The sequence below is a fragment of the Haplochromis burtoni genome, unplaced genomic scaffold, assembly GCF_018398535.1.
Source record: "Haplochromis burtoni strain Fernald_Lab_line unplaced genomic scaffold, NCSU_Asbu1 Contig_24, whole genome shotgun sequence".
NCBI classification, from domain to species: Eukaryota; Metazoa; Chordata; class Actinopteri; order Cichliformes; family Cichlidae; genus Haplochromis; species Haplochromis burtoni.
The window spans coordinates 3,144,304-3,170,904 of NW_024582385.1; the positions used below are offsets into that span (position 1 = coordinate 3,144,304).

Genomic DNA, 26,601 nt, shown 5'->3' on the forward strand with positions numbered 1-26,601 from the left:
TCTGGTGCAAATTACTGACCTCTGTCATCATTTTAAGTGGGGGAACTTGCACAATCGGTGGCTGACTAAATACTTTTTTGCCCCACTGTATAGCCTCCGTTATCTGAAGGTCAAAAGTAACTGGACTGATAATACAAGTACCTCTGTTATGCATTTCAGAAAGAAACACTGGCTTTCTTCCCACAAAAACACGTGATTTGCCTTTCTTATGGTTTTAAATACTTTTCACCACTAATTAGACTGGTCCTTCTGGACCCTCCATTCCCCAAATACATGATATCGGCTTCATTCGCACCCCTACGATGGGTGAAAGCAACAGAAATGCTAGCGGTCAAAGTGGACTGACCTTAGAAAAGATGTCTCCGGTGTCGCTTGACAGGCTTCTGAGCAGCTCAACGAGCGAGGAGAAGCTTTTCAGCAGCAGGCTGTGGGGGATGTCCAAAGGGCACAGCTCCAAGAGGAAGATCATCTGCCAGGACCCAAACCAATTATTCACAACGCACTATTCTAGATGTGTCTATGAAGCCAATTAACGTGCATAACACAAGAGAGCATTACCAGTTGTCTGAAGACTGTGGCTATGATAGAGCTGCCTAATTTTGCAGTAATCTGAGCTCCAGTGTACCTCTCCAAGAGTGAGCCAAGGATCGACTTGACACTTTCCAAGAACTGATCCACATCTATTGAAAACAAATCATCATACAGCTTAGTCACACATTGTTGTGCATGCTCTGATAAACACACAACCCCTGACAATCACGTATGTCGTCAGGAATGACGCGTCTCACATTTCAGCAGGATGTCTCTGGCCAGCTCCATTGCAATGGCCGTGGACGCTCCTCCTTTGAGCTGCAGGTAGCACCAGGAGAGCAGACTGCCCTGCAGAGCCCAGAACAACGACAGCAGGACCGATCTGCTGGCGCCGCTATTCTCATCCACCATCATGACCTCACACTGAAGGACAGAAGACACGAGGAGAAGCGAACTTTAGAAAGACAAAAGAAACGTTCGATGTCCACCCGTGAGAAGCGGGCTTACCTCTCTGGTGGCAACCAGGAGCAGCGTCTCCATGACTGAGAGTATTGGGCTGATGTCAAAGTCTGAGGGAGCTCCTTTAGGAGGGAGCAGCAGAAGGCCACTTGGATCCTGATCGCTGCAGAGGAAGCACAGACGTCACCGACTCCTCGGGATGTCTCATGTTGACAGGACCATATGATGACGTGTTTGTACAGCGCTTACCTGAAGTAATTACAAAGGGATTCAAAGGTAACCTTCACCGACTCTGGCTGATCCTCCTCTGTAATGTTCTTCTGGAAAAACACAAAAATACACATTAGGAGAATCGTTACGCTGCTGCTGCTTAATAACACTTACAAACTCACCATCATGTGAAAGAGTTTGTCTCGCCTGACACGTTTATCAGGGAAGAAAACAGCCGCTCCATGAAGAACGGCCTTCACCGCTTCTGTGTGCAAAGCCTTTTCCACGGATGTCTCACCTTCCGGACTGTCCACAACTACAACAAAAACCACAAACAGGGTTGCTACGCCGGATTTCTCTGATGCTTACAAAGCTGCTCCCTCGCTCTGTGACGGCTCCTTACTGTGACAGAGGTGAGTGTAGAGCTCCCACACAGCCCTCATAGAGTCACTGAGATCATCTCTGCTGCTGGACATGGATGGACGAGCTGCTGCGCCAGCTTCATCTGGTACTTTGCTCTCCTCTTTGCCCCGGGACTCCCGGGGGGTGGGCAGCATGGGGAAACAGTTCTGCATCAGCTGGAGGAGGAGAACTCTGCTCTTCGTCACCTCCTCGCCCTCACTGGAAGAAAGAAACATGCTAACTTGCAGCAGGCATGGACTCCCACTGACTGACTCAGTGGTAATTATCATTCCAGTAATTCTAACAACAATTGCCAGACTTGGCAGAGAGAAGAGCTTCACTCACATCTCCCTGAGTTTGCTGTAGAAGCTCCAGAAGAGGCTCAGGCTGAGGCCACTGAATTCCAACAGATACTTCTGCTTGCAGTGAGAGGCATCCTGCAGACACAAACACGCAGCTCTATCAGTCATAAAGAGATGGGAAACATGTTGCAATGACTCTGAATGGCCATCAGGGGGCGCACTGTCTCATGTCTCAGGTTAGTTCACTGACTTCGTACAGGTTACATTTTTCTCTTGCTTTCTTGTAGGTTTCTTCATCTTAAATGCAGGAGTTTCCTCTTCAGCACTTTCCAGATTAATAACGGTCTTAATAGTATTCAAACTATATCTGAATGTGGCCCGGTGACTACTGCGTTCATCCTACGGTCCCTGCACCGTGCTGAGTGGCAGTTTTCTTTTTTTATCTGAATGATTTTATCACCGATAAAGTTGGTTTTTCTTGCCTGTTATGATTCAACCAAATGCAGCTGCCTTTGTTATGCAAGTCAGTCTTTACAGCTCTACTAACTCCTGCTAATGGAGACTCGTCACCAGCTGATTGTGCTCACAGGTCTACTGCCCAGAGCCTCTGATCTCAGAGGAGCCAGCAGGAAATGACAGGGTTTAGTGATGGAGCAGATCCTCGTGGGAAATGTAGGTGTTTGCAAAACACAGCAGTGGAGTTTACTGAGGTTATTGAGCCCAGTGGGAGCATCGTGAGTGGAGTTATTGCCACGCTCACACGTTTCCAAACCACAGTGTGACCGTGTCTGGTTTCAGGACACTTAAGGTGCATGGCGGCGTGCACTAGCTATGACTGAAACGTCACCGAGGGAACGCGGCCTCAACATTGAGCTGCTAGCTGTCTAACTCGCCACAGTAACTCATCACTGCTGCTGAATCAGCACGCCTTTTGCTCCATCAGCCAACACGTCTGTGGCTGCGCTGACTGGATGCTGATAATCCTGATCATCCTCTGTACCGCTTACAGGACACACAGAAGGACGCTCTCTTTAAAATCTGTTTCAGATGCAGCAAATCTTTACCACCTCATACCTGCATTCATTTCAGATTTAAGCTCGAGTCTTAGTTTAATAGTTTAATACAAAGAAATAAAACTTTTTTTAAACTCTTCGGAGCCATTTCGTCTTGTGATGCTTTTTTTCTCTTACATTTTAATATAGTGAAAGTCATTTTTCATGTTTTGGCTGCTGTCACACAGTAATTTCCCAATTTTGGGGATAAAATGGGGTATTTTTATCTAATAAGTAGGTACCATGTCTCGTGTGAGCTGCTGTATGAAGAAGAGCGTCTTGTTTAGCAGGCAAAGGCCGGTAACAGCATCACCGTCAAAGCTCTCTCCTTTCGGACTGAGGTCATCCAGGTCTGCGAGCCTCTCTGTCCCAGGGCACAAGTAGCCACTGAAGCTGAGGGACTGCACACCAAGGCGCTCGGCGTTGTCCTGCCTGGTGCACAGGAATTTCACCATCAGGAACTGTGAAGACGGAAGAATTAGAGGTGGTGTGACAATGACAGCACAATATTAAAGACTAACTAAACGTTCACCAACAATGAAGGGAGCTGACTAACTGGATGTAGTGTGTACCTTGGCAACACGACACTGCTGCAGCTTGATCTCCACATCATTCCAGTCGTCCTCCAGCTCAAACCAGCCAATCGGCTCGTCTTCACTCTGCGCTGGAGTCCTGGTGCTGCAGGTCAGGTGACAGCATGGTGTGATAATGATAATAACAATAATAATGATACAAATTTAAAATAGCAGAGTGGAGAGGTTATGTGGAATAAGCTGTTTTGAACAAGTGAGTTTTGAGTTGGGACTTAAAGAGAGAGAAGGAAGCGAGATTTCTTAAATCAGGAGGTCGGGAATTCCAGAGTGGAGGAGCAGCTGAAAGCTCCCCGTGGTGGCAAGACGAGGAGAGGGGACGGAGAGAGAAAGAGAAGAAGAAGATCTGAGACACCGAGATGGGGCGGTGATGTGAACCAGGTCAGAGATGATGAATAGCCTTAAATGTGTACAAGAGTATTTTGAAATTGATGCGATATTTGACCAATGAAGCTGCTGCAGGACAGGAGTGATGTGGTGGACAGAAGGGGTCCAGGTGATGATACGAGCAGCAGAGTCCTGTGTTGGAGCTTGATGGTGGATTTTTGAGTAAGACCAGAAAGAAGTGAACTACAGTAATCGATCCGGGAAGTAACAAGGCTGTGGACAAGAATGGCAGCGGCATGTGGGGAGAGAGAAGGACGGAGACGATTAATGTTGCGCAACTGAAAACATGCAGACCGAGTAACATTATTAATGTGTGAATTTAAAGACAGAGTACTGTGGAGGATGAGACCCAGACTTTTCACAGAGGAAGACAAGAAGACCGGCGAGTTATTGATAGTAACAGAGAAACTGTTGGTTCTGGATAATGTAGATTTAGAGCCGACCAAGAGGAGCTCGGATTTGTTACTGTTGAGTTTGAGAAAATTAGAAGAGAACCATGAATTTAATTCAGCTAAGCAGAGGGTGAGGGAGGACGGGGGAGAGCAGAATCAGGTTTAGTGGACAGATACAGCTGGGTGCCATCGGCATAACAGTGAAACTGGATATTGTGTTTATGGAAAATGTGTCCAAGCGGAAAAAGGTAGATAATGAAAAGAAGGGGCCCAGGACAGATCCCTGGGGCACGCCAGTGGTCAGAGGGACGGGCTGAGAAGTGAAGGATTTCAGTCGAATGAACTGAGTGCGGTCAGACAGGTGTGACTAAAACCAGGCTAGTGGAGTATGGGAGAGAGCGATGGAGGCTAGCCTGCTGAGGAGAACAGAGTGAGAAATAGTGTCGACAGTAGCGCTCAGATCGAGGAGAATAAGAAAGTAAACCGGAGTCAGCTGCCATAAGAAGATCATTGGTTACTTTTATAAGCGCTGTTCCTGTGCTGCGGGACTGGAACTGTTCATACAGATTATTATTAGTTAAATGTGAGTGGAGTTGTGTGCAACTATTTTCTCAAGAAGTTTTGAAAGGACTGGTTGATTGGAAATAGGCCAAAAATTCTCAAAATTACTGGGATCTAGACCATTTTTTTCAATATTGGGGTGATGGCGGCAAGTTTGAGGGAAGCAGGAACAGTTCCAGTGGTAAGTGAAGAGCAGATGATAGCAGGTATGAGGGGAAGCAAAGAAGGCAGACATGCCTTGTGTCAGCTACACACAGTATCAACCACTGAGGGCCCCACACACATACAGACTGCTGAGGGGTCTAAAGTTTGTCCCACTTTTAGGACTGGATGGTTCATTTTAGTGAGACGGTGTCAGGCTGTTCTTATCACAAGAGCATTTCAAACTAAAATATAGGAACAAATAAATAGTTAAAAATAGCTGCAAATCCTTACCTGCTTTGTACAAACTCTTTGAAGTCCTTGTAGTCCCAGGAGTGATACTTTTTAAACCTTTTGAAGTGTTTCTCTGCATCGAAAGGGTCGTCCTCCTTATACGCAAACACTAAACCACATTTCGGTCCAATGGCTCCTTTCCGCACCTTATCACACAAACACAGTGTAAGACCTGCAGCACCGTAATCCTCCGTCTAGGTTATTGTATTTTGCACTGTAATGGTAAAATTATAGGCCGTCTCACTTTGATCTTTATCTGAGTGACCTGGAAGTTGCTCTGGTCCTCCGTCGAGAGGATTACGCTGGCTTTCAAACGGCCCGCTTCTGTGAGAAAACCTGCAAAGGACAAAGTATCCAGCAGCACTTTACGTCATGTTGATTTTGTACTCAATCTGAAGAACAGTCGTTATTGATCTCAGCTGTACCATCTCCAGTGGAGTACTCTGTTAGCATGTTCTCTGGTCCTGATTTCTCATCTTTGCTCTTCACATCACAGGCCTGTAAGTGCAGCTGGAGCGGCTTCCCTGTAATAAGCCAGAACGTCCAATCACAGCACACTTAATCATATGATCGCGTTCCATTACGTTGCAACTTTGTTACTACACTGGAGGACGGGAAGGCAGTAATCAGCACACTGCAGCGCAGCTTTGTAAAAGAAGAAGCAATTTTCCACTAATGCAACTCCTCCTCAGAAATGGCACTTTCTCAGATTTCAACGTCCTCGTGTGAAGAAGAGGAAAAGACTCTTTATTTTTCAGTAATGATGGGAACAAACGGTATAAACCTAGCGTTTTGTGTTTGCATATTCATGCGGCATTATCACGGTGTGGTTTATAAATATGTTTTCTGTGATTTTCATTTAAAAATGAAATAAAGGGTTGGAAAAAAAAATAGAAGAAGAGGGAAAGAAGAGCCGTTTACATTACCGTTCCGATACAGCAGTCGTAGCCGGACCGAAGCCATAGAGACGATGAGAGGCGAGGCCTTGTACTTGGTGTCTAAATGATCACTGATGCAGGACAGGGCCTGAATGACTTTTGCCACACTCCCTCTGGCCAGGGCGAAGGCCAGGAGGGTCAGCTCTACATCAGGACTCACACAGCAGCTGCACACAGGAGAACAAATACTTTGCCATGAGTCAAACTTGTCGTGCCAGCGCACACTTTCCTCAGCAGCATGTGCCTGCTGTGTTGTTGTTGACCTCAGCTGAACTTAGGAAGTGTTTCCTGTATAACCCAAGTGGATCAAGTAGTTCTAGCAACAATTCGACACATTGAAAATCGTAAATGCAAACTGATATTAAATTGTTTTAAATTTGTCAGAAGATTAAAAAATGTGAATTTCCTGACGGTGAATTAATGGTTGTGGCTTTACAGAGTTAATAAAGGGACTCTACACAAGTAGATGTTTCCACCTTAAACAAGCTGTTTTACTTCCTCCTCATTTCAGCCTATGAGAACAGAACAGGTGGGACTTGTAAGCACACAGTCAGAGCAGTGTGCATGGATGACCAGATTAGGGATAACTTAGTGACATCATACATATCTAAGAGTAGAAAAAACAGTGTTTTTCTGCCTCTGTCGGCAGAATTAGATTTGCAGAGCACCAAATGGAACAAAGTGTGTCGCCGCCTCAGTTAACCAGTATTTTTGTTTCCACCTGCTTTTACTGAGATGACGTCAGCATGGTGAGCTCAGTGTGGTGTCTGTGCCACAGTGCCTTACTCTGCTATCCTGAGGAGAAATCCATCCACCTCCTCCAAGATGTTCGCAGAAAAGAACCTGGGGAACTCTGTGGATGACGGTGTAAGGGACAATGGCGGCATGTGACGTAAGGCTTTTCTAAAAGTGAATCAACAAAAGAAACCAGTGGCATCAGTAGGAATCTTACAAATGTGATGTCAATAAACACATGCAGTGAGCTCTGCATCTTACTGTGTGCTCTGAAGGACGGTCTGGGCAAGTGCAGGGTTCGTCTCCATGGACGCAGTGACCAAAGAGGTGAGGAGAGACAGGTACCAGACGGCTGAAGCATCCGAAACAGACATCTCTTTATTCTTGGTAATCTGATAACCCAGCGTCTTCAAGCCGTGAATCCGTGTGTCGCATCCATCACTCAGGCACCGCTTAATGTTGATTTGGATGTCTGGGATTTAGTGACAAGTTTATGTGGTTAACGGAAAAATCAGATACATCCCACAGGAAAGAAAGGAGAGCACCGTTGAAGATACTGTAGAATAAATATTGATTAGGGAGGCACATGTGAAACACATGACTTAACTATGGGGACCTCAATACATGCAAAGCACAGCTACGATTTTTAGGTGTGTGTGTCATTATTAAAAAGGAGCACATGTGGAGCATACATAGGCCTGTAAGCTGAAAAACAGACTCTCTCTTGGACTGGATCCCCTCGATCTTCAGCTTGTGGAAGCCTGCATGTGGACCCAATAAGGAGGCACAACTGTATGACCCCACAAAGCTCATATGAAGCTTACACCACGCTTTATGTTCAGACAGGTGATAGTGTGACCTAGAAGCATCAGTGAGATGGTGACTCACAGGGGTGTGTGATGTTGGCATTCTCCAAGAGAGCTACATAGCCCGTGACATTGCTCGGGATGCGGATGTCTCTGATCTCCTGCAAAGAACGCCGGTTCTTCCCCACAGCAACTGACACTAGCTGAGGCATATAGCTGTGGTCATTAGAAGCCACGGCAATGGCCAAACGTCTCAAAACAACATCCGGTTTCATTTTTAGTCTGGGAAGGGAGAAAGGAGATGAGTTTCCACCTTAGATCTGTTAATAGACTTGCTTAGAAACATCAGAAACTCAGCTGCCTTTTACCGTATCCAGTGCGAGCGAGCGCTGCCGTCAGACTGCCAGAAAGACGCCGTTTCCCCATTTGTCATCTTGTAGATGTCAGCAACATTGGACGAAGCTTCTATTGTGCTGTAGCACTGAGTGACGACCTTGACCATGTCTACATCCGGATCACGGTCCAGCTCTGCTCTGTACTGAATATCCAAATCTGAAAGAAAAACTCACATGAGGACAGCCTCACCACAGGCCTGACGCTGCTGGATGTGCATTTAGCCTTAAATTACTAAAGAGAACACTCATGCTCACCTTTCTCCTTCTGCAAGAGGAATTCCAAGAAGTCCTGCACCACACTGGACCTCATGGTACAGATACTGTTGTAGCCCTCTAAAATTGGGAAAGGGATGGCACTGCTGGGAATACGATTCCTGTGTAAGAACTTTAGAATTTTAGAGGCGTGTGCTCCTAATCGGTCTTTGGTCTTGGAGAATATGTCCACAAAACCTGTGGAAAGGAAAACACAAGAAAAATGAACGGGTTAACTTTTTGGCCACACGCTGGCTGCACTGATTCAAATAAGGTCGAGTTTGTTTATCCGGGTAAACAAATCACGTATCGTACCTGGGGTAAGCGAGCAGGCCTGAAGCTGTCTTATCACATTACTCAGCTCTCCCTGTAGATTAGCTCCATTGGAGTTCTTCAGAGCAACCAGCATGCTCTCTATGTCCACCACTCCATCCCCCTCCGCATCAAACTGACCAAAGGCCTGAGACAGTGGAGAAGGACAAAGACTCTTTTATACCAACATTTACTTCCTCACTTTCACAGTGTTGCAAAAATCTATAAGAACATTAGTCTTAAAACACAAATGGCTGAACAACTGGTGTTAACATAAGGAGCACTCAGCTGGAAGCATCTTTATTGCAGACTACGTTACGTAGCTACACTTTTGGAGTCTGTGGCTTGATTCCTGAAAGAAACACCGTCCCACTCCCTATTTAAAGCACAGCTTTGATAGTCAGGATTTACAAAGAGCTCAGACTGACATGCATTAGTTCAACCAGTCAAGAGAAGACAAAACAACGTGGTCTGCTACAAGTGACCAAAGCGGAAAACCTAGTGACAAACCCCACAAGAACAGGTGACATTATGTCAGCTCGTTTACTCGATCCACTGCAACTTCTAGAAATCTACAAACGGCAAAAACAAAGGGGGGCTGCTAGAAAACTCCCCCTTCTGTCCAAGTTCAGCGGCACATGAGCCACAGTCTACAAATCAGCCACAGAGTTGTGGTTTGACAGAATTGGAGCCCGTCTGTTCCAGGCGACACTCCCGAGCTGCTTCGTGCATCGTGCCCAGGATAGCTCGTCCCGTTACTCGACCTGGTACTGGCCGACAGAACCGTGACTGGCCAAACTCACCTGTCACAGGTGAAGCCTGATAACAGAGCCCTCTCTTCGATCACTACAGCGCTATTTAGATTTGTTGACCGACAATGATAAAAGCACGTGACAGCCCAAAGACTTAATTACGTATTTACGTATTGATTACAAACGCTGAATGGGCGTGGCGACAAGTTATCGAACACGACGCTCGAACCTGGGCTAAAAACGAGAAGACGCGACGGCTCCAATCATAACATGTGACGTTAGAAACGTGAGCAAGGCCACGGCAGGTTTATACCTCTTCGCACTCGTCCCTCGGAGCATCTCTGCTCTCTAACATCTCACAAAATTGCTCAATATTAACGGACTCTTCTCCTCGGTTTAACCGGTCCTCCAGCCACCGCATCAGGACACCCTCATTCCCGGCCAGGACGGACTCGTGAATGGCGACTCCAGAGTCGCTAATACGAGCCGCCGCTTCTCTCAGTTTCACTTGCTCCAAGAGGACCCCGGGGCTGGGTGGTCCACCAGTGGGCACGGGTAGGTTATTCGATCCCCTTCCGCTCCTGCCACAACCAGAGCCGCCGCCGCCTCCAACACCGCCGCCAGCGGTCGCAGAGGCCGGACCGTCTTCCGCGAAGCCGGGACTCTCCGTTTCTATGTCTTCCTCGTCGCCGCTGCCTCCGCCGCAGCCGCTCTCCGCGTTGCCCATGTTTGTTTCGCCGACCTAAGGCTCCCCTGAAAACCCCTGCGGCCCACTGGGCGTGAGTTCTGAAGCGGTTGGACCGGTCTGTACACAGACCGCTCCAGCGTTCACCTACAGCAGAGCTCTACTCCACTACCGCATTGACGTTCTGTACGCCCGCAACGTCCTTTGCGTTCGTAGTTCGCGCAGGCGCTGTGGTTTGGCGTGTCCGTTCGCGGAAGCACCTGTGCTGCCACTGTGAGGTGTGCTGGACTGAATGTAAAGCTTAAAGAAAAGGCGCTTTAATAAAGCAGCATGCTCAGCTATGTGGTGGTCGCGCTTTTATCCGTGTCGCTGGCAGTGCTGTTCATCCCTCCTGATTGGTCAGCTATGTTTGGCACTGAGTCATCAAAGGGGTCACCGGTCAGACTCCTAAGCAGGAGTGAGTTAGCGCTGCACGATGGGCAGCGGGGCAGCAAGGGGCTATACCTGGCCATACTGGGCCATGTTTTTGATGTACACAAGGGAGAAAAGCACTATGGACCCGGTGGCGCTTATCACTTTATGGCAGGTGATCCCCGGCTTTCTTTAGCGACACTGGATTCCACGTGTGGTTCTCCTAGCAGTCCTCTATATTCCGCCTTTGTCTCTACGTGTGTTTGTACTTTCAGGCAAAGACGCCTCCCTGGCCTTCATCACCGGAGACTTCACAGAGAGTGGGCTGACAGATGACGTATCGAGTCTGTCCCCCCTAGAGGTGGTTGCACTGTACGACTGGCTGGCCTTCTACCAGAGGGACTACCAAAATGTGGGTATGTGATTTCCATCATATTGTAGTGGAACAGCTCCAGGTGGCCGTCAGAGTAAATAATGGTCTTGTTACTACAAGTGCGCCTGGTTGTGTTTCGGAAACTAAGAGATATTTTTGGTACGTGTTGTGCAGATCCTATTTTATGATGTGCAAATAACAGACGCAAAGTATACAATGTTTGTTGTCACTATAATGACCTAGTGCAGAAGGTTACTTTAAAATGTCTTAACAACACTTCCTTTGTTAATTGACTTGAATATTGTTACTTTACTCATGGAGCAAAGTGCAGCTAGGATATGACCATACACTTAATGAAGACAATTTACCTTAAACATCCCAGAAAGTTTTCATTTAATGTTTTGGTATCCAACATTTAAATACAGGTGTATTAATCGGTCGGTTCTATAACGAGGCTGGAGAGCCCACAGAGGCCCTGTTGAGAGTAGAAGCATCACTAGCAGAGGGTAAGAAGCTCAAGGCTCAGTCTGAGGCTGAGAGGATTCGCTTTCCGTCTTGTAACTCAGAATGGACTGCTGCCAGTGGAGGAAGATTCTGGTGCTCCACTAAGAGGTATGGACATAGTTTGTGCCTAATCGAAAACAAGTCTATGTTGTATTATCCTACTGATGTGTAATACAGCATTTCTGACACTAGTGGGCGAGAGGCGTGCACATAAGGAGACACAGGGTTGAGTTTATTTCTTTATTCGCTGCAGCGGTGGAGTGGCGAGACACTGGGCAGGCGTGCCACGGAAGCTCTTCTCTCCCGGCTCCAGTGGTGTTCGTTGTGTCTGTGTTGAAGACCCGATCGCGGCAGAGGAAGACCCCAGCCTGCAGAAATACGACGGCTGCCCTGCACATGCCGAGTCATGCTCTGTGGGAGCGCACTAGACCGGTCAGCCCCGAGAATGGACCCACTCGTAGCTGCTTCTTAGCAGCACTGAACTCAGAAAACTTTGGCTAGTAACTGAATTGTTTGACAAAGAGACGAAATCATGAAACCTCAAAGCATTTTTTGATGACCTTTATGTAAAGTTGTCCTCCTTTTCCCTAAAAGAATACACCAGGAAGAGACGAGCTAGATATCTGAGCATACAGATACGATACAATGTGCATAAAAGATTAAACAATGTGCATAAAAGATTAACAGAGGCAAGATTTAGGTTTGTCACAATGACAAGCACAAACTGCATTTAAGTACAAAACAGTTGTAGTGGTCAAAAATATCACACATTTATCTGTACAATTTAACAATACTTGAAGAGGCCCCACTACGTGGCCATCCCTCTTACTCCTCATTCTCCCCAATGATCAGAAATGTCACGTGAACTTGATAAAGTGCACCTGTTAGGTTTAGAAATCAAGAAGCGTTACATGTGATGGGGTCAAGACGACAACTTGACACGAGGCAACGTCGTGGGACCGTCGAGGACCTCACGGTCGGCCCGACATGGAATGTAATCATTCGGTGGCTGATTTTAAAATTATAACCATGACTTGAAGGCTGCAAATTAAATGACATGCATAGGCATACTAGGCATTTCTGTAACTGAGAAGGGGGGTACTTCATGTTTTGGAGAGGTTTCTAATGCTCTCGTGATAAATGGGCTTTCTCCTGTCACATTTCCATTCAACTTGGCCGAGGCGTCCTCATAAAGCTCAACTGGGGACAAAACACCACCTTATTTTGCCAGTTGCACCGTCACGTCTGCAGTAAAGTAATATAAAAGTTTAACAGAAAAGGTTGGATTCACTTTGGACCTAGTCAAGTTGAGGCGCTTTCCCCTCGACCGCTCCTCGTCCCATTTTACTCAGTTAACACAAAATAGTGAATAAATGTTCAAAGATTACAGAGAACGCAGCGATCTTTAGAACAAAGGGCATTTTCCCGTTTGTTCTTGGTTGGCAGCAGCCTCAACTCCATCACGAATGTAGAGTTTCATTTCGTAGCATTGACATTTTTGTTGTTGTATTTGGACAGGTCGGCATGTTTAAGGGAAGACCCCCTCTAAAGGTGGACTGAAATGCCGTGTACAACAGCTACCCGCTTGTGATATCAAAGAGCTCATCAGCGCAAACATCACTGAACTCAGTCCAGCCACTGATATTCACTTCAACATACTTTGAAACAGAAACAAAACAACAATGTTTCACTTCCTACTTGCAACATCCCTCTAAAAGATTAATAGTTTTTCATAAACTGGAATAGTATAAAGATGATGGTCCATAACTGTCTGGGATTCTCTTGTTAGCATGTCCTGCTCCCAGTGTGCCTGAATAATTGTGCCAAGTTGGACCTGGCGCGGTCGGAGCCAGAGGTTGAAAGACATCCAGGCCGGGGCATTACGACACGCCGCCCAGAGTCAGTACATCAAAGCAGATATCGCACACTCTGACCGGCTTGTTCAAGTCAAACTTGATGATGGGTATCTCTTTTATAGAGCACTTGTGGCACAGCAGACGCCCACAGTGGCGGCTAGAGGCAAGAAGGAAAAAGGAGAGTTAGACCAATACTGTATCTACTGCATGCCTACACAGAAAAGCTGCAGCACTAACCAGTGATGTTTCCGTGTTGTAACTCCAAACTTGGCACCGCATTCATAGCAGTTGGAGCCATCACACCACGGGGGCTCTTTGGAAAGCATATCTGCGGAAAGGGAGGCGGAAGGGGGCGAAAATTATCCCAAAGATCACCACAACACGCAATTCCCTGTGAGGCTGTTGGTTTATAATACTGGAATATTGATGGGTAATTAGGTATGAAAAGGATACCTAGAAGGCGGAAGAGCAACTGCTTGGTTGCAACCTGGTAGTTGAAAATATTGATGCCCTGATTATTAGTGACTCCCAGGCGAGCGCCGGCCCTCACAATAGCACGGCACAGGTTTGCGTTTCCTTTCATGTAGGCCAGCAGCAGAACTGCAACAACATACATGTCGCTGTCATCCTTTTAGAAAAGCACCAGTGATTTCCACATTGTAGTTTTATAACTTCAGCTACAAAAGCCAACATGGTACCTGTGTTCCCTTCATTGTCAGGTTTGTCCAGAGGATATTCAGGCATGCACTCCAGGAACAACTCAAAAATGGCAGCAGCATTTTCTTTGCCATAGTGGCCCAGCACATGCATTGGTGACTGACCCCTAAACACACACAATGAGATGAAAAGTCAGAAGATTTTTTCTCACTTTAGTTTTAATACAGTTCGTTCACGTGTATCTGCATAAATCACCTGAGATTGAAAGCCTCAGCATCGATGTTGGACTCTGTGAGAAGGACTCTGACATTGTTAAGGCGACCCTGCATCACAGCCAGATGCAGAGCTGACGAGACAGAAAAGAACGCAGTTATTCACAAATAGGTCGCAGTGGTGGAATAGTAACGACTGACACCAGATCCCACAGTCAGTCTAGATTTAAAGGTGAACAGAGCAGGAAACTCCAGTTTGCAGCAGTCTGTTGTAATACAAATCTACCAGCACGATGCAACACCTCAGGAACAGCACTTATCACGTACAGATATATCTGCATTTATAATGACAGTTCTGATCTTGTCAGAAAGAACTGGTCGAGTCGTGATGTAATCTTTGCCCATCTCAGAGTCATTTCAGTGAAAACAAGACAAATACTGTTAAGTACCATTATTGCCATTCTCGTCCTCGGCAGCGAAGTCGACTCCGTTCTCCAGCAGCACGGAGCAAATCGTGGCCAGGTCCTGCTGAGCAGCCAAATGTAGTGCTGTCTGTCTGTGTTTAGTCAGCTCATTCACTTTAGCACCAGCAAGCAGCTGGAAGGAGAAACCGTATCCATTGCAGTGTTTTTCTCATTACAACTCAAACTGGCATGAAATACTACTCATACAGGAGAAAATCTTGGGTTTCTTTACCAGGTTGCGGACGATGATCTCAGATCCAGCCTGCACAGCCAGGTGGAGCGGGGTGAGTTTGGCCGCGTCCTGAACTCTGGAGTTGACGTTAGCTTGGACGCTGATTAGGAACAGGACACTTTCAATGTCTGAATTCTGCACAGCCACGTGGAGAAAGTTGCGCCCTTTGTTGTCCACCTGGACACAAGCACACGTTTGAGGTCATTACTGCAACACTCATTAACGCTACAGCAACAAACTAGCCCCTACCTGTTCGGCAGCACCTGGCTCCCTCTTGAGAATAGCCTCTGCCGCTTTATTGTTCTTGTGCGTCATGGCGCAGGCAAAGGGGGTCATTCCCTGACGGTCGCGAATGTTGAGACGAATGTCTGGATGGGAAATGAGGAGCTGTATAATGACATTGTGCTGGTTGCTAATAGCAGCATGGATGGGAGTTCTGCCCTCTGAATCCTGACAGAAAAACACATACAGCATTAACAGACAGCACACAGTTACACACACCAAGGCTTGATGATCTGAGTTTTCTCTTTGTCCACAGATAATTTCATGCATCAGTAACTACACAGGTACAGGTTTAAGGTTCCCCCTCAAACAATGCCAGCAAACTATTTGAGCATCTCTTTGAACTGTTATCCTCTGCCAGCAGTTTCAGCTCAGTTTTTTTTGGCTGCTCTGAATCTGTTGTGTCGTGTTTCAATGACATTTTCTAAAAATCTGGATCGCGTCATAAAACCCTCCAACAAAGATTAGTGGTGCAGTTTAAACCAGGGTAAAGATGTCATGCAGGTCCAACCTGTGCATTAACATTGGCTCCAAACTCAAGAAGGCACTGCACCACATCCTCCAGTCCCCAGTTGCTTGCCAGGTGGAGGGGAGTTTGTCCATCTCGCGCTTCTTCATCTCCCTCCCCATTAGGGCCAGGCCGCCTGGGGCTGTTCACGTCACAACCACTGCACGCACGCACACACACACACACACACACACACACACACACACACACACACACACACACACACACACGAGACAGGAGTTATAGAGATACACACCAACAGTAAAGATAGATCGCCTGTTTAACTTTCTAACATCTCAGTAATGTTTTGGTAAAGACCGCTGCTAACGTGTTGACAGTTGACTTTTTTAAATTGAAGCCAATCAGATATAAGAGACATTCAGACACTTGCTGCATTTAAACAAGCAAACGATTTATAGCTTTGGTAAATATGTACAACAACAGAGACGTAGCTGACCTGCGGATAAGGAAGCAGGCCGAGACCTCGTTGTTCTCATCAACAGCTCTGTGCAGGAGGGTCTGCTGGCAGCCTGACGGCCCGGAGCTCCAACAAGTTGCATCACAGCCGTGGCGGACCTGCACAGAACAGACAGAGTCTAGACTCATCCCACATCCTACCTGACAGAGGTTTATTTGTTGCTCGTGTGGATACTCCTGCAGCTTCTTTTACTCCTGGATACAAACGAGTCACAGCAACTTTGTTTGGACACTCACATCCATTATTGTATTAAGAATGATTTCTTTCACATGATGGATTCCCATCAGTGAAAACTGTGGAAATGCACTAAACTACTTCAGTTCATTTTTATTTCAATCATATACATTTACCAACATTTCACAATATCAAGGAGTAGGCAGAAGTATATACTTATTTAGCCCCACCCCCCTAGGTTTACATATTAATTATTTCCTCATCTAAATTTGAACAACAAAAACTTCAATGGTTTCAACTTTGAACATAACGTCACAAAAAATATTTTCTCATATTCAACTAAAACTAGATTTAGATTTACTAACTTGCAAAAGAAAATAATCACTTTGACTGCCGTCTTGGGTTAATTGCATTTTCTTCATTCTTATACTTATTTAAAATTTCTTTTTGCAGTTTTATTTCAAACTGGTTTATATCACTGCTGACCTTTATTTCGATTGGGAGCATTCCTGTCCTTGCCTTATATACACTTGCTCAACATGCCATAGATGCTGAGAAATACAGAATATTCCTGCCACATCCAAACCACAGACCCAGCCTGACAAACTGTTAGTGTCAGCGTAACAGTGAGGGACTAAAACACCGTTTGTCTGTGCATTCTTACCAGTGTGGACGCGATATCTTCAAGTCCATTCTCAAGAGCCAGCCACAGTGGAGGGTCACCTTTGTCATCAACCACCGACATGTCAGCTCCTCTTGTGCAAATGGCGTCCACCACCAAAGGCAGCTGGTTACTGATGGCCAGCTGCAGTGCTGTTTGTCCCTCCTGGGTCCTGGTAGTTGAGGGACCCAAAGAGAAAACAGTTGGAGTAAAAACAAACGAAAACTGAATGAAAAGTATTTTGTAATCTGCTGAAATACATTAAAATTACACATATCTCAGTATCGTTACCTAACATTAATGTCTGCCTGGTGTTCAAGAAGGAAGAGTGCGCTCTTGCTGTCCTGCCTTTGGATGGCCATGTGCAGCAGAGTTTGTCCACTGGACATAGTGTCATTGATAGATGCTCCTGATCCCAGCAGCTGAGCCGCTATGGTGTGCATGCCTGACACAGAAAGATCGACAAATACAATCACTATTATTGATTTCACAGATCAATTTGATGACGCAGAAGTGACTTTGTTGGGTATTTTGCTGTATACCTGTCCAGAGGGCCAAGCCCAGAACGGTCTGGTCCATGGAGTCTTTGAGGCTGAAGTCTGGGATGATCTGGAAGTTGTTGGTGGCATGTAGTGCGTTGGCTGCAAGTATCAATGTCAGAATGATCATTACACACAAATGTAAACACGACAGGTTGCTTTGCAGGTTAGTTACAGGATGTAACAAAGTCCCAAATCATATATGGACCTTTCTGCTCCAGGATGACGGAGACCACATCTGGGTGGTTGTGAGCGATGGCCATGTGGAGGGGGGTCTGCATGGCCACACCGAGGGGGTCATCGGGTAGAGGCTTCTGGGTTTGCAGGTTAGGATTGGCCCCTTGCTGGAGAAGCTCAGCTGTCAGGCTTGCTAGGCCACAGCGACATGCTGTATGAAGTGAGCTTTCACCCTGAGAGACAGCAAAGGGACCGAGCATGTATTTATGACCAATTAACAATATTATTGATTTTATGTTAGTTTCATTGATTTAAGGTCAAATTGAGACATTCAGAGAGTTTGTGATTTATGATGTTACAGTGCATTAGTTATTTCATGAAATCTATGTTTTTTACTTTTCTCCAACAATCACTAAAACAACCTGCAATGACCTCTCAGTCACTGCGTGGCTGTTTGATACAACGCTGAGCCAACGGGTCTCTGGAACAGCGATCGGCCTCATAGACGTGAGAAAAAGGTCAGAAGAAAAAAAGAACAAGTCTGCAGCAAACCGTCTGCTCATGACCAAATGTTCATACGCACCCATTTGTTAATGTGGTTGACCTTTGCCCCATGAGTTGTGAGGAAAAGAGCAGCCGCCTCATTGTTTGCAAGCGCTGCTCTCTGCATGAGGCAATACTCTGTGACCAATAAACGACGTAAAGGAGAATGTTTAAGGCACAAGCAGCACTGGAGTTGGACAGTAACGTGCAGAAAGGTTGCCGAGCAGCTTAATAACCTGTGGTAGTGTCAGGTGCATCGGGGTTGCTTCCTCTCTGGATGAGCTGGGCCGCAAAGCTATTCTCGTCAAACAAGGTGCCGTTTACGACCGGCGCATTATCTTCAAACGGGTTGACAGAGGGATCCGAAGACACGGTGATATACTGCAGCGCCAGCCACAGCGCTGTGCTGCCCTCGTGATCTTTCAGCTCCAGGTCAAGCCTAACAAAATGGAGACAGAAGGCCAGGTTACACACACAGCACTATCACACAGCACTATCACACAGCACTATCACACAGCACTATCACACAGCACCATCTTTAAGGTTACACAAGCTTAAAATTGCAGTGTGTTCAAAGAGAAATGGAAATTAGGATTGATGAAGTATGGCCTGCATTTGTATAGCGCTGTACTCAGTCCCTAAGGTCCCCAAAGCGCTTTACACTACATCCAGTCATCCACACACTGGTGATGGCAGCTACATTGTAGCCACAGCTGCCCTGGGTTTCATATGTGACTCAGTAACTTTAGTAGGAGACTTGCTTTGTTTTTTTTAAAGTTCCAGTTGATTCTAACTGGAGCACAACTGATACAGGGTCTTTGAGACCAGTACTGACACAAAGACGGGTCAGAGCGCCCTCTGCTGAACAAACTGTGAAACAAAGCTCATAACACAGTTGAAGGGGGTTTCTCTGGTCTCACTTTACTGGCTGTTTTTAATGAAGACACATCTATAAATAAAAAGCTAATATTGGTTGATATTAGCTTTACTTTGGGCTCTAATCCTAACCTGCCAGCTTCTAATCTCCCATTTCCCAGAGTCATCATCAGTGCTGTGTAACTGCTGCTCAGGAGAGAACAAACCCCAATACAACTGACTCGAGCTAGCGAGTCTCTGTGCTGTGAGCTTGAAGGCAACTCTGTCCAGAACCTGCAGCAGGAGTAGAACTGGTTAATGCGCCGCTATGCCACGCTCAGCAAGGCTGCACAGCAAGGACTACAGAGGCAAAGACTTAGTGCAGCTTAACCCTTTAAGACCTACCATAGAACCAAGTCCGCCAGAGCTTATATTATATTTTCACATGCTGTGGAGCCATTTTTGGGAGCATTTCCAGTTGCTATACATCAATACAACCATTATAGCCCAAATTTTAATAATATGTCTGCATTAAGTGCATAGTAATTACAGAAATTGCAAAAAAGTGCAATAAACTACAAATAAATTGAAAATCGTTTTTGTTTTTTTTCCATATATTTCTAGTTAGAGAAATTTCAGAGGTTTACCCCTCAAAACTGTAAATACAAAACAGTTGCACAAAATATTTTCCAACAACAGGAAATTTATTTTGAGTGTCTTCATAGTTTTATTTTTGAACTACACCAATTTTTATACACTGCAGGAAAAACAAAAAACAATCCTACGATGCAAATTTGCAAAAAACAAAAACAAAACAGCAGGTGCATCAAAATAAACTATTTCCAGCAGTGCAATTTGAGTTCCAAGCATCCCAGAAACTATTCAGGAAAGCACGAGGTCAAACATAACTTTTAAAAACACCAGTATAGGCTTATAAGGCCCCGAAGGTAAAAACGACATTTTCCGCAAAAATGACATCACTTCAGGTTTCGGGCGGGCATGCAACAGTTCACGCTGACGTCTATTCCAACGTAGGAAGTGTCATGAACAGCTGATCGCATCAGCAAAGCCTGTTTCTGGAATATTATGTTTTTGTTGCTGCAAGTGCTTTTTATGCAGGTGTTGCAAAGCCATGTGTGGAAGGAAACCGTGACAGAGGACGAGCTGATGGCATAAGATGCAAGTACAACTCCTCCTGTTTCATATGCAAAAACAATTATTGCGCTCGCTTACGTGATTGCAGAGCTACCGGGATTTAAAAATAGTTACGCAAAACGGAGCGTGCCCACTCCGACCGGCTTTAAAGGGTTAAGACAGCAAAGTGCAAATGAAAAGGCAGCTGATTACTGCCGTTTAATTTCACAAAATATATAGAGGGTTATCTTTTCTTTAACGTGCGTGTCGCAGCTACTGGAACAAATCGATTTTATATTCTGTGGGAATCGCTGCCGAGTGTGACACGTCAGAAACAAGCCTGACATTCAGTTTGAAGGCAGAACATAACTCACTGTTTGCACTGCAGCAGCTGGTTGAACACCGGCTCGTTCCCTGATGACACTGCTTCATGCAAAGGAGTTCTAAAAACAATAAAAGACTAAAATGAATGATGATTATACTTTACAGCATAATTAACTACCTTTACAGTCCAATAAAGGTCATAAACCAAGTATCATGTGACCTACCTTCCCTTACTGTTCTGCATGTTGGGGTTGGCTCCAGCCTTGAGAAGAGCCTCAGTTATTCGCGCCATCCCGCTCATCACTTCGGCAGAGTGTTTCTTGGGGCTGAAAGAACAGACCAGGTGAAGCGGCGTTTCCACAGCCCCCACCGTGGCTGCGTTAACCTGAGCTGAATGGCGAATCAGGAAGATGGAGGCAAACTCATCACCTGAAGGAAGACGGAAAGTTTTCAGGTTCATGGAGCTCAAAAGACATTTTTCACACAGTAACAAAGTTGATACATTTTAGCAGGAAACGAGCGGGCGATACAAAGTAACGTAGACAGGAGCCCTTCACCTCTTTGAATGGCTTTATGCAGCAGACTCCAGCCGCTCTGGTCCACCATGTCCACATCAGCTTTGTTGTTCACAAGAGTGGTTGCAATGCTTTCCAATTTCCGGGAGAGGGCTAGGTCTAATGCTAGGTCGCCATTGTTGTCAAGTTCATTCAGCTTGCCAGGTAACTGAAAACAATCAATAATAATAAAAACCAGTAACAAAACAAAATGTTGTGGTTTTGTACAATTCTGGTTACACCGTGACGAAGTCACTAAATAAGCATTTCATGGGAAGTTTGTGTGGAGAACTGACCTGCGCGTCCATCTCGATGAGATACAGAAACACCACATCTTCTCTCTCTACTTTGATGGCTTTATGGAGAGGATACTCCGTTTTAGATTTGATCATCTTGTACAGAAGCTGGGCACTCATGGTGCTGAAATCTTCTTTCCTCAGATCATCCTAATGAGAGGCACAAACAGTGTCACACAAAAGACCGAGCCCATGATGGAGAACGTCTAAGACCTCAAAAATCACAGACGAAGAAAGGCTGGCTTTTGTCAAAGACTGAGATCAAAGCTCGAGTCTATACAACAGTAAGGGGGGTGGTAGAAGCTGACAGTCAACAGCCTGCTATTCAAACAAATCCACGGGAAACAGTGAAAGCTGGATTTGAATTGTTGGAAAATAAACAAAGCAGGCCGTTCCACTTTGATCTTACGAGCTTGTGCAATCCAGAAACACACTCATCGCTGGACATGCACAAACGTGGCTCACGTTACTCACCCAGTGACTGGCTATGATCTCCCCACAGTAGTTCATTAAGGTGCTGGCATTTAGCTCCTCGGCTGTCTGGTAGAAGCGAATGCAGTTCCTGACATTCACCGAGGACATCACGCCTTTTTCACACCTGGCCCAGCCAAGAAGCACATGTATGTGTGTGTGTCACATGTGTGGCATCGTAATACACTTTGCAAAACTGACACCACTACCATCAACAATGCAGTCAAAAAACTCAGTATGTAGTTCTTCTACTTGCCTCTCTCTGAGCAGCTGAAGCTGGAAGCGGTTGGCCAGTTTCATCAAGTCGATAAGAAAGGCATCATCCTCGCTCAGCTCCAACTCGTCGGTGTATGTCCACCGTAACATTGCCATGGCAACCTCAGGTTTGCAATCTGAGAACCAATAAAGTTTTAAGACAAATTAGAACAAAAAACATCCCCTCGCAAAGTCACAACGCAGGGACGAACCGCCCCACCTCCCACGCCCACAGTGGACTTTGAAAGTATTCTCTCCAAAATAAATATTCTGCTATCACCCATCAACATACTGAGTGAGCTGAGATGGGAATAAGGACTTGGTTTAAACTGCCCTTTAAAAGCTGCTCACCAGACAGGTCCAGCTCATTGGTTGAAGCCAGGTTGGAGAGACTCCACACATCGCTGCGAGCAGCCAGCACAAACTTATGGGCATGAATCTGCTCCCCCACTACTTTCACCTTTAGATCACTGCAAAACCAACACATTCATCACTGAGAAGCACGTCCATATTAAACATTAATACTTTAATAAGGCACAAACTAACTAGGAACCACAAATTGTCTGGCACGTACACTTTTCTAGTCTTACTCAAAGCCATTTTTAAACAGACAGCACTTAAAAGATGACCCACAGAACCCGCGTCCCTATAATGACCCTCACCTGTACTGTTCCTGCTGATAGAGGTCGGCCACAATGTCCAGCAGACGGCTGATGAAGGTCTCCGCGGCTGCAGGGGTGGGAGCGCCCTGACTAGAAGACTGAGCGGCAAGCATGGCGCAGCGCCTCTCTGTATCAGCCAGCTTCTGCTGCATCTTCACATACTCCTGCCTGAGCAGGGCCAGGTGCTTCTGCAGCTTGGCCACCTCCTCTGTTGCACATGAAGCAAAAGGAAGAGGCAGGGCGAGGGAACGTGAGCTAGAAAAACCTACTTTAATCACAGGTTAGAACTGAGCTCCATGATGCGAGCAAACTTTCACCTACAAACAAGCAGGGTGGTCCAAAGCACACACAGAAAGAAGATATTATTTGGGGTTAAGGTTACAAGCTTTGTTGGCATTTTGCAGATAACATCACCAGTGTTTAAAGATAATTATTATAGCAGTGTTGACTGCATGTAGTATTAAAAGCTTAAGAAACATTGCTTGAGCACTGACTACTTTCATAACGCTGGTTTCTGTGTGTGTGTGTGTTAAGAAACAAGCCAATTTGCAGACATTTTAAAATCCCGTCACAAGGCAGAGACCGTGCTGTCAAGTCTTATAAATCAGCTAAAGGAAAATCTAATGACAGTAATTTTGTTTGGCCAAACTTCGAGGCTATGCTTGAAGTCAAACGCACTTTCTACACATCATCATGTTACAATATTAACCCACACAGTTTCACAGAGGCCCATTTCCTTCCTTTAAGTCAGTAAAGTTTTAGTGAAGAAAAACATGCTGAGGTAGCTCGTTACTTTGTCCTCCCTTGTAAACCGTAGCAGGGAAGGCTACTGGTCATGAGGAACAGAAAGGGCGAGTTGCTGAAAACCACATGACCAGCTCAGCACAGGAAGGGTGGTATGCTGCCAACCGTAGCCCAGCTGCTGAGGACCAACTGAGAAGTGAGAAAACACTGACCCAAAATAAGAACAGTCTAGCAGGCATCAGGAAAGTCTTCCTCTCCAGGCTCACAGTTTTCAATCATTTTTTTTAAAGCTTTAAGACAAAGAAGTCTGAGGCATCAGGAAAGTCTGTTTGTCAGGACTTGTGGTCAGAATCACTTGCAGACCTGATGTGGCAATGATCCAAAATCTTAAAATGTTAGTACATACAAAAAATGCTCTCGAACTGTATCACCGACCAGAACACAGAGCAGTTTTAAATAAGCACGTATATCCTCTCTCCTACTAACCACAGACGGGTGTATTTGCTCCCTGGGTTCAGGAGATCTCCCTTCAGGACAAGCACAGAGCAAACCATCCTGTGTCTAGGCCAAACACCTGCCTGTCAGGTGGTCCGGATGACACCACCTGACACGGAGTGACATTTAACCTGTCCTGTCAAGTCTCCGGTCCTGCATTTATTCTCCATTTACTACGACTGATAACAAGATGTGTTAATAAATACAAGAAAAACTTTACCATAGCAGTTAAACCTCTGGCCACGGTCAGATAAAGCAACGCTGGACAGTCTGATTAGACTCATGAAGCTAACACTTAATCTTTACCAGCAACACCTGCACATTACTGAAGATGATATACACCTTCTGGGACCTAGCAAACCAGCACGCTCCTTCGAAACGTGCCTTTCTTGCCTGGTTAAGCTAACTCGTAGCGATACAGTTCAGCTAGCAATATAAGCGAGAGCTAACGACAGAGCTTCTCAGTGGAAAGAACAGCGTGACAATAAGTGTCGCGACGCTTCGCAGTTCCACCCACAGACTACGCTCGGTTTCCTTCACCGCTAAGACATTAGTTGAGTCGGTGATATAGTTAAACAAGCGCACGCGGATAAAAGGGCGTGTGTCAAACTGCCCCAAAAATCAGTCACATACCTTCCGCCATGTTGCTCAACGGTAGCGCCGTGGCCTGGCGGTGTCTATCGCGATATGATGAAGCGGCTCGTAGCAGGCGGTGGTGCTGCGTTCAAGTGATTAACAGAAAAGACTCAATCACATGACCGTTGCTAGCCCTCCTGCAGGCCAGTATCCATGTAAAACCGGTGCTAACTCCGTTAAGTGCTTTTCATTCACACTACGTTGCCAGTACATTTATAGGGAAAGACGGTAACAACGGACTGCACAAACACAACTAATGTAGACGCTTTTGCAATGGTGCACGGTACGGTTCAGTTAACACTTTCATGACAGTTTGATGGAATCAACTCCCAGCCGCAGTGATCATTGCCACCTGACAGGGAGACGCACGCGTGTAAGTTTTGTAATATGCTGCAAACACTAAGGACAAACCCAACAGAATGATTCAAAGCTGTACTAATATTTAATTTATGAAAGCTACTGTATTCTTTTTATTAGAACTATCAAAAACAAAGGTGTGTTGATACATTAGCACTCAAATAACTGGAATTATGAGTAGACTTGTTCTTAGAGGGGAAAGCAAAGCAGTATTTAATTAAATTCAGATTACTCAATCAGAAATATATTAGCAACAATAATTGATTTATGGAATCACAAATAATATTAATAGGACAGCAACAGCTGAGTTGGAACATCTGTGGACCCCCCCACCATGAGCTCCCCCTAAAACACATGAACCCCATGTAGGCTCACATGGGGCTCGTAGCAGTTTTGCCTTTTAGGTCCATTTCTGTGGGAAGCCATAGTGGGTTTGCCCACAGAAAACCCTCGATGCAACCCCTGTGGGTTAGACCACACGGGCCGCGTGAGTCTTCTGTGGGCAATGCACTGGAGCCAGTCAGCCCTCCACGGTGCTGCTAACACTGCCTTCACGTGGACAAGGGAGCATGTTTGCTGGGTTCCTACGACAACTTGACAATGACCCAAAGCACAGCACCAAAATATTCAAGAAATGTTTGGAGAAAAAGAGCTCGGCTAGTATGCTGTCGACAACACACAGGCCAGCAGAGACACCGGACCTGGTGGTGAGTCCGATACAGCCCAAACTCTGCACACGGCCAGAAACAACCAGAGGAGTCTGTTCAATGACAGGTTGCTTCTCCCAAAGACAAGAACCAACAGACTTAAAACTCCTTTGTCCCACACGCCATCAGACTGTTTAACTCCTCTCTGGAGGGGAGAGGGAGGGGAGACAGGAGGACAAAGGAGGGGAGACAACTAAGCTGAAGTGCCTTTTCACTGTGCAATACTTTTGTTAATATCCAACGGTGCAACAGACTCACAATACTTGAAATGTGCAATTTCCTTGTATTCTTATTCATTCTATTTCTCCCTTTGTATACTCTGTATTTATATGTGTGTATATGTCATAGTTCTGCTCACATTCTGTGACTTCTGTCGGTGCTGTGCTACTGGAAACCCAATTTCCTGGAGGAATCCACCCGAGGGATTAATAAAGTTTTATCTCATCTCTAATCTAATCTCAAACGTCACCAAACTTGCAGCAGGATTAGCACAGATCTGCAGGGCTGACTAAAGCAGATATTTTATGAATAAAATGAGTTCTTTCTTTTTTTAAACTAGAATTTGCTGGCTAACCCTGATCTGTTGAGCAGTGATGCAGTCTGCGCTCAGGTTTTAGTCTGACAGCCCTGCTTTAACACAGCTCAGCTAACATTAGCTGTATTTTGAAATGCTAAATATAACTTATTTTTAATTGCAAATGGTTCAATAAGAAGAAATCAAGTTTCTTTAACTTAATGTTTGTGCAGTTAGACTCTTGCTTTAAATTTCCTCCTGATTGCCAGGTGAGTTTTTATAGTCACAGGCAAAGGTCGCATTGATTGTGATCCATGACTAACAAGCTCT

General features: G+C 45.6%; 3 protein-coding genes across 9 annotated transcripts in view; 1 reads left to right on the forward strand and 2 right to left on the reverse strand.

Annotated features, from left to right (window-relative positions):
• zzef1 (zinc finger, ZZ-type with EF hand domain 1) overlaps window positions 1-10,366 on the reverse strand; it is a 30,883-nt gene extending 20,517 nt beyond the window's left edge. For 2 of the 6 annotated variants that reach the window (XM_042218859.1, XM_014335031.2), the window contains exons 1-21: window positions 9,825-10,366; window positions 8,763-8,907; window positions 8,451-8,645; window positions 8,169-8,352; window positions 7,883-8,082; window positions 7,256-7,466; window positions 7,046-7,162; window positions 6,248-6,426; window positions 5,747-5,845; window positions 5,566-5,657; window positions 5,322-5,467; window positions 3,529-3,634; window positions 3,199-3,417; window positions 1,948-2,039; window positions 1,604-1,821; window positions 1,383-1,516; window positions 1,240-1,307; window positions 1,039-1,153; window positions 789-954; window positions 559-680; window positions 347-469 (exon numbers count right to left, since the gene is read on the reverse strand). In XM_042218859.1, coding sequence (XP_042074793.1) covers window positions 347-469; window positions 559-680; window positions 789-954; window positions 1,039-1,153; window positions 1,240-1,307; window positions 1,383-1,516; window positions 1,604-1,821; window positions 1,948-2,039; window positions 3,199-3,417; window positions 3,529-3,634; window positions 5,322-5,467; window positions 5,566-5,657; window positions 5,747-5,845; window positions 6,248-6,426; window positions 7,046-7,162; window positions 7,256-7,466; window positions 7,883-8,082; window positions 8,169-8,352; window positions 8,451-8,645; window positions 8,763-8,907; window positions 9,825-10,238 — 3,345 coding nt within the window. In that variant the 5' untranslated portion in view covers window positions 10,239-10,366. Of the gene's footprint in view, window positions 1-346; window positions 470-558; window positions 681-788; window positions 955-1,038; window positions 1,154-1,239; window positions 1,311-1,382; window positions 1,517-1,603; window positions 1,822-1,947; window positions 2,040-3,198; window positions 3,418-3,528; window positions 3,635-5,321; window positions 5,468-5,565; window positions 5,658-5,746; window positions 5,846-6,247; window positions 6,427-7,045; window positions 7,163-7,255; window positions 7,467-7,882; window positions 8,083-8,168; window positions 8,353-8,450; window positions 8,646-8,762; window positions 8,908-9,824 lie in introns of all 6 variants that reach the window. The other 4 variants (XM_014335033.2, XM_014335032.2, XM_014335030.2 and 1 more) reach the window with 2 other exon arrangements.
• Window positions 10,367-10,424: 58 nt separating this feature from the next.
• Window positions 10,425-12,168, forward strand: LOC102302632 (neuferricin). The gene is made up of 4 exons (XM_005926834.3): window positions 10,425-10,782; window positions 10,883-11,023; window positions 11,406-11,592; window positions 11,738-12,168. The coding sequence occupies exons 1-4, from the start codon at window positions 10,527-10,529 to the stop codon at window positions 11,910-11,912; spliced, it is 759 nt and encodes a 252-aa protein (XP_005926896.1). The 5' UTR covers window positions 10,425-10,526; the 3' UTR covers window positions 11,913-12,168.
• Window positions 12,031-25,034, reverse strand: ankfy1 (ankyrin repeat and FYVE domain containing 1). 2 transcript variants are annotated; one of them, XM_005926833.3, is made up of 25 exons: window positions 24,691-25,034; window positions 22,819-23,026; window positions 22,508-22,626; window positions 22,158-22,293; window positions 21,905-22,028; window positions 21,431-21,580; window positions 21,138-21,303; window positions 20,805-21,009; window positions 20,631-20,699; window positions 18,504-18,706; window positions 18,308-18,405; window positions 17,756-17,957; window positions 17,551-17,649; window positions 17,300-17,453; window positions 17,012-17,180; window positions 16,153-16,271; window positions 15,699-15,855; window positions 15,155-15,355; window positions 14,906-15,082; window positions 14,659-14,806; window positions 14,253-14,343; window positions 14,039-14,163; window positions 13,794-13,940; window positions 13,578-13,668; window positions 12,031-13,497 (listed from the first exon to the last, which is right to left on the reverse strand). In XM_005926833.3, exons 1-25 carry the CDS (start codon window positions 24,698-24,700, stop codon window positions 13,365-13,367), a joined length of 3,501 nt encoding a protein of 1,166 aa, XP_005926895.1. In that variant the 5' UTR covers window positions 24,701-25,034; the 3' UTR covers window positions 12,031-13,364. The 2 variants fall into 2 exon arrangements, with proteins under 2 accessions (XP_005926895.1, XP_005926894.1); XM_005926832.3 differs by lacking the exon at window positions 24,691-25,034 and adding an exon at window positions 24,278-24,683.
• Between the last annotated feature and the right edge of the window lie 1,567 nt (window positions 25,035-26,601).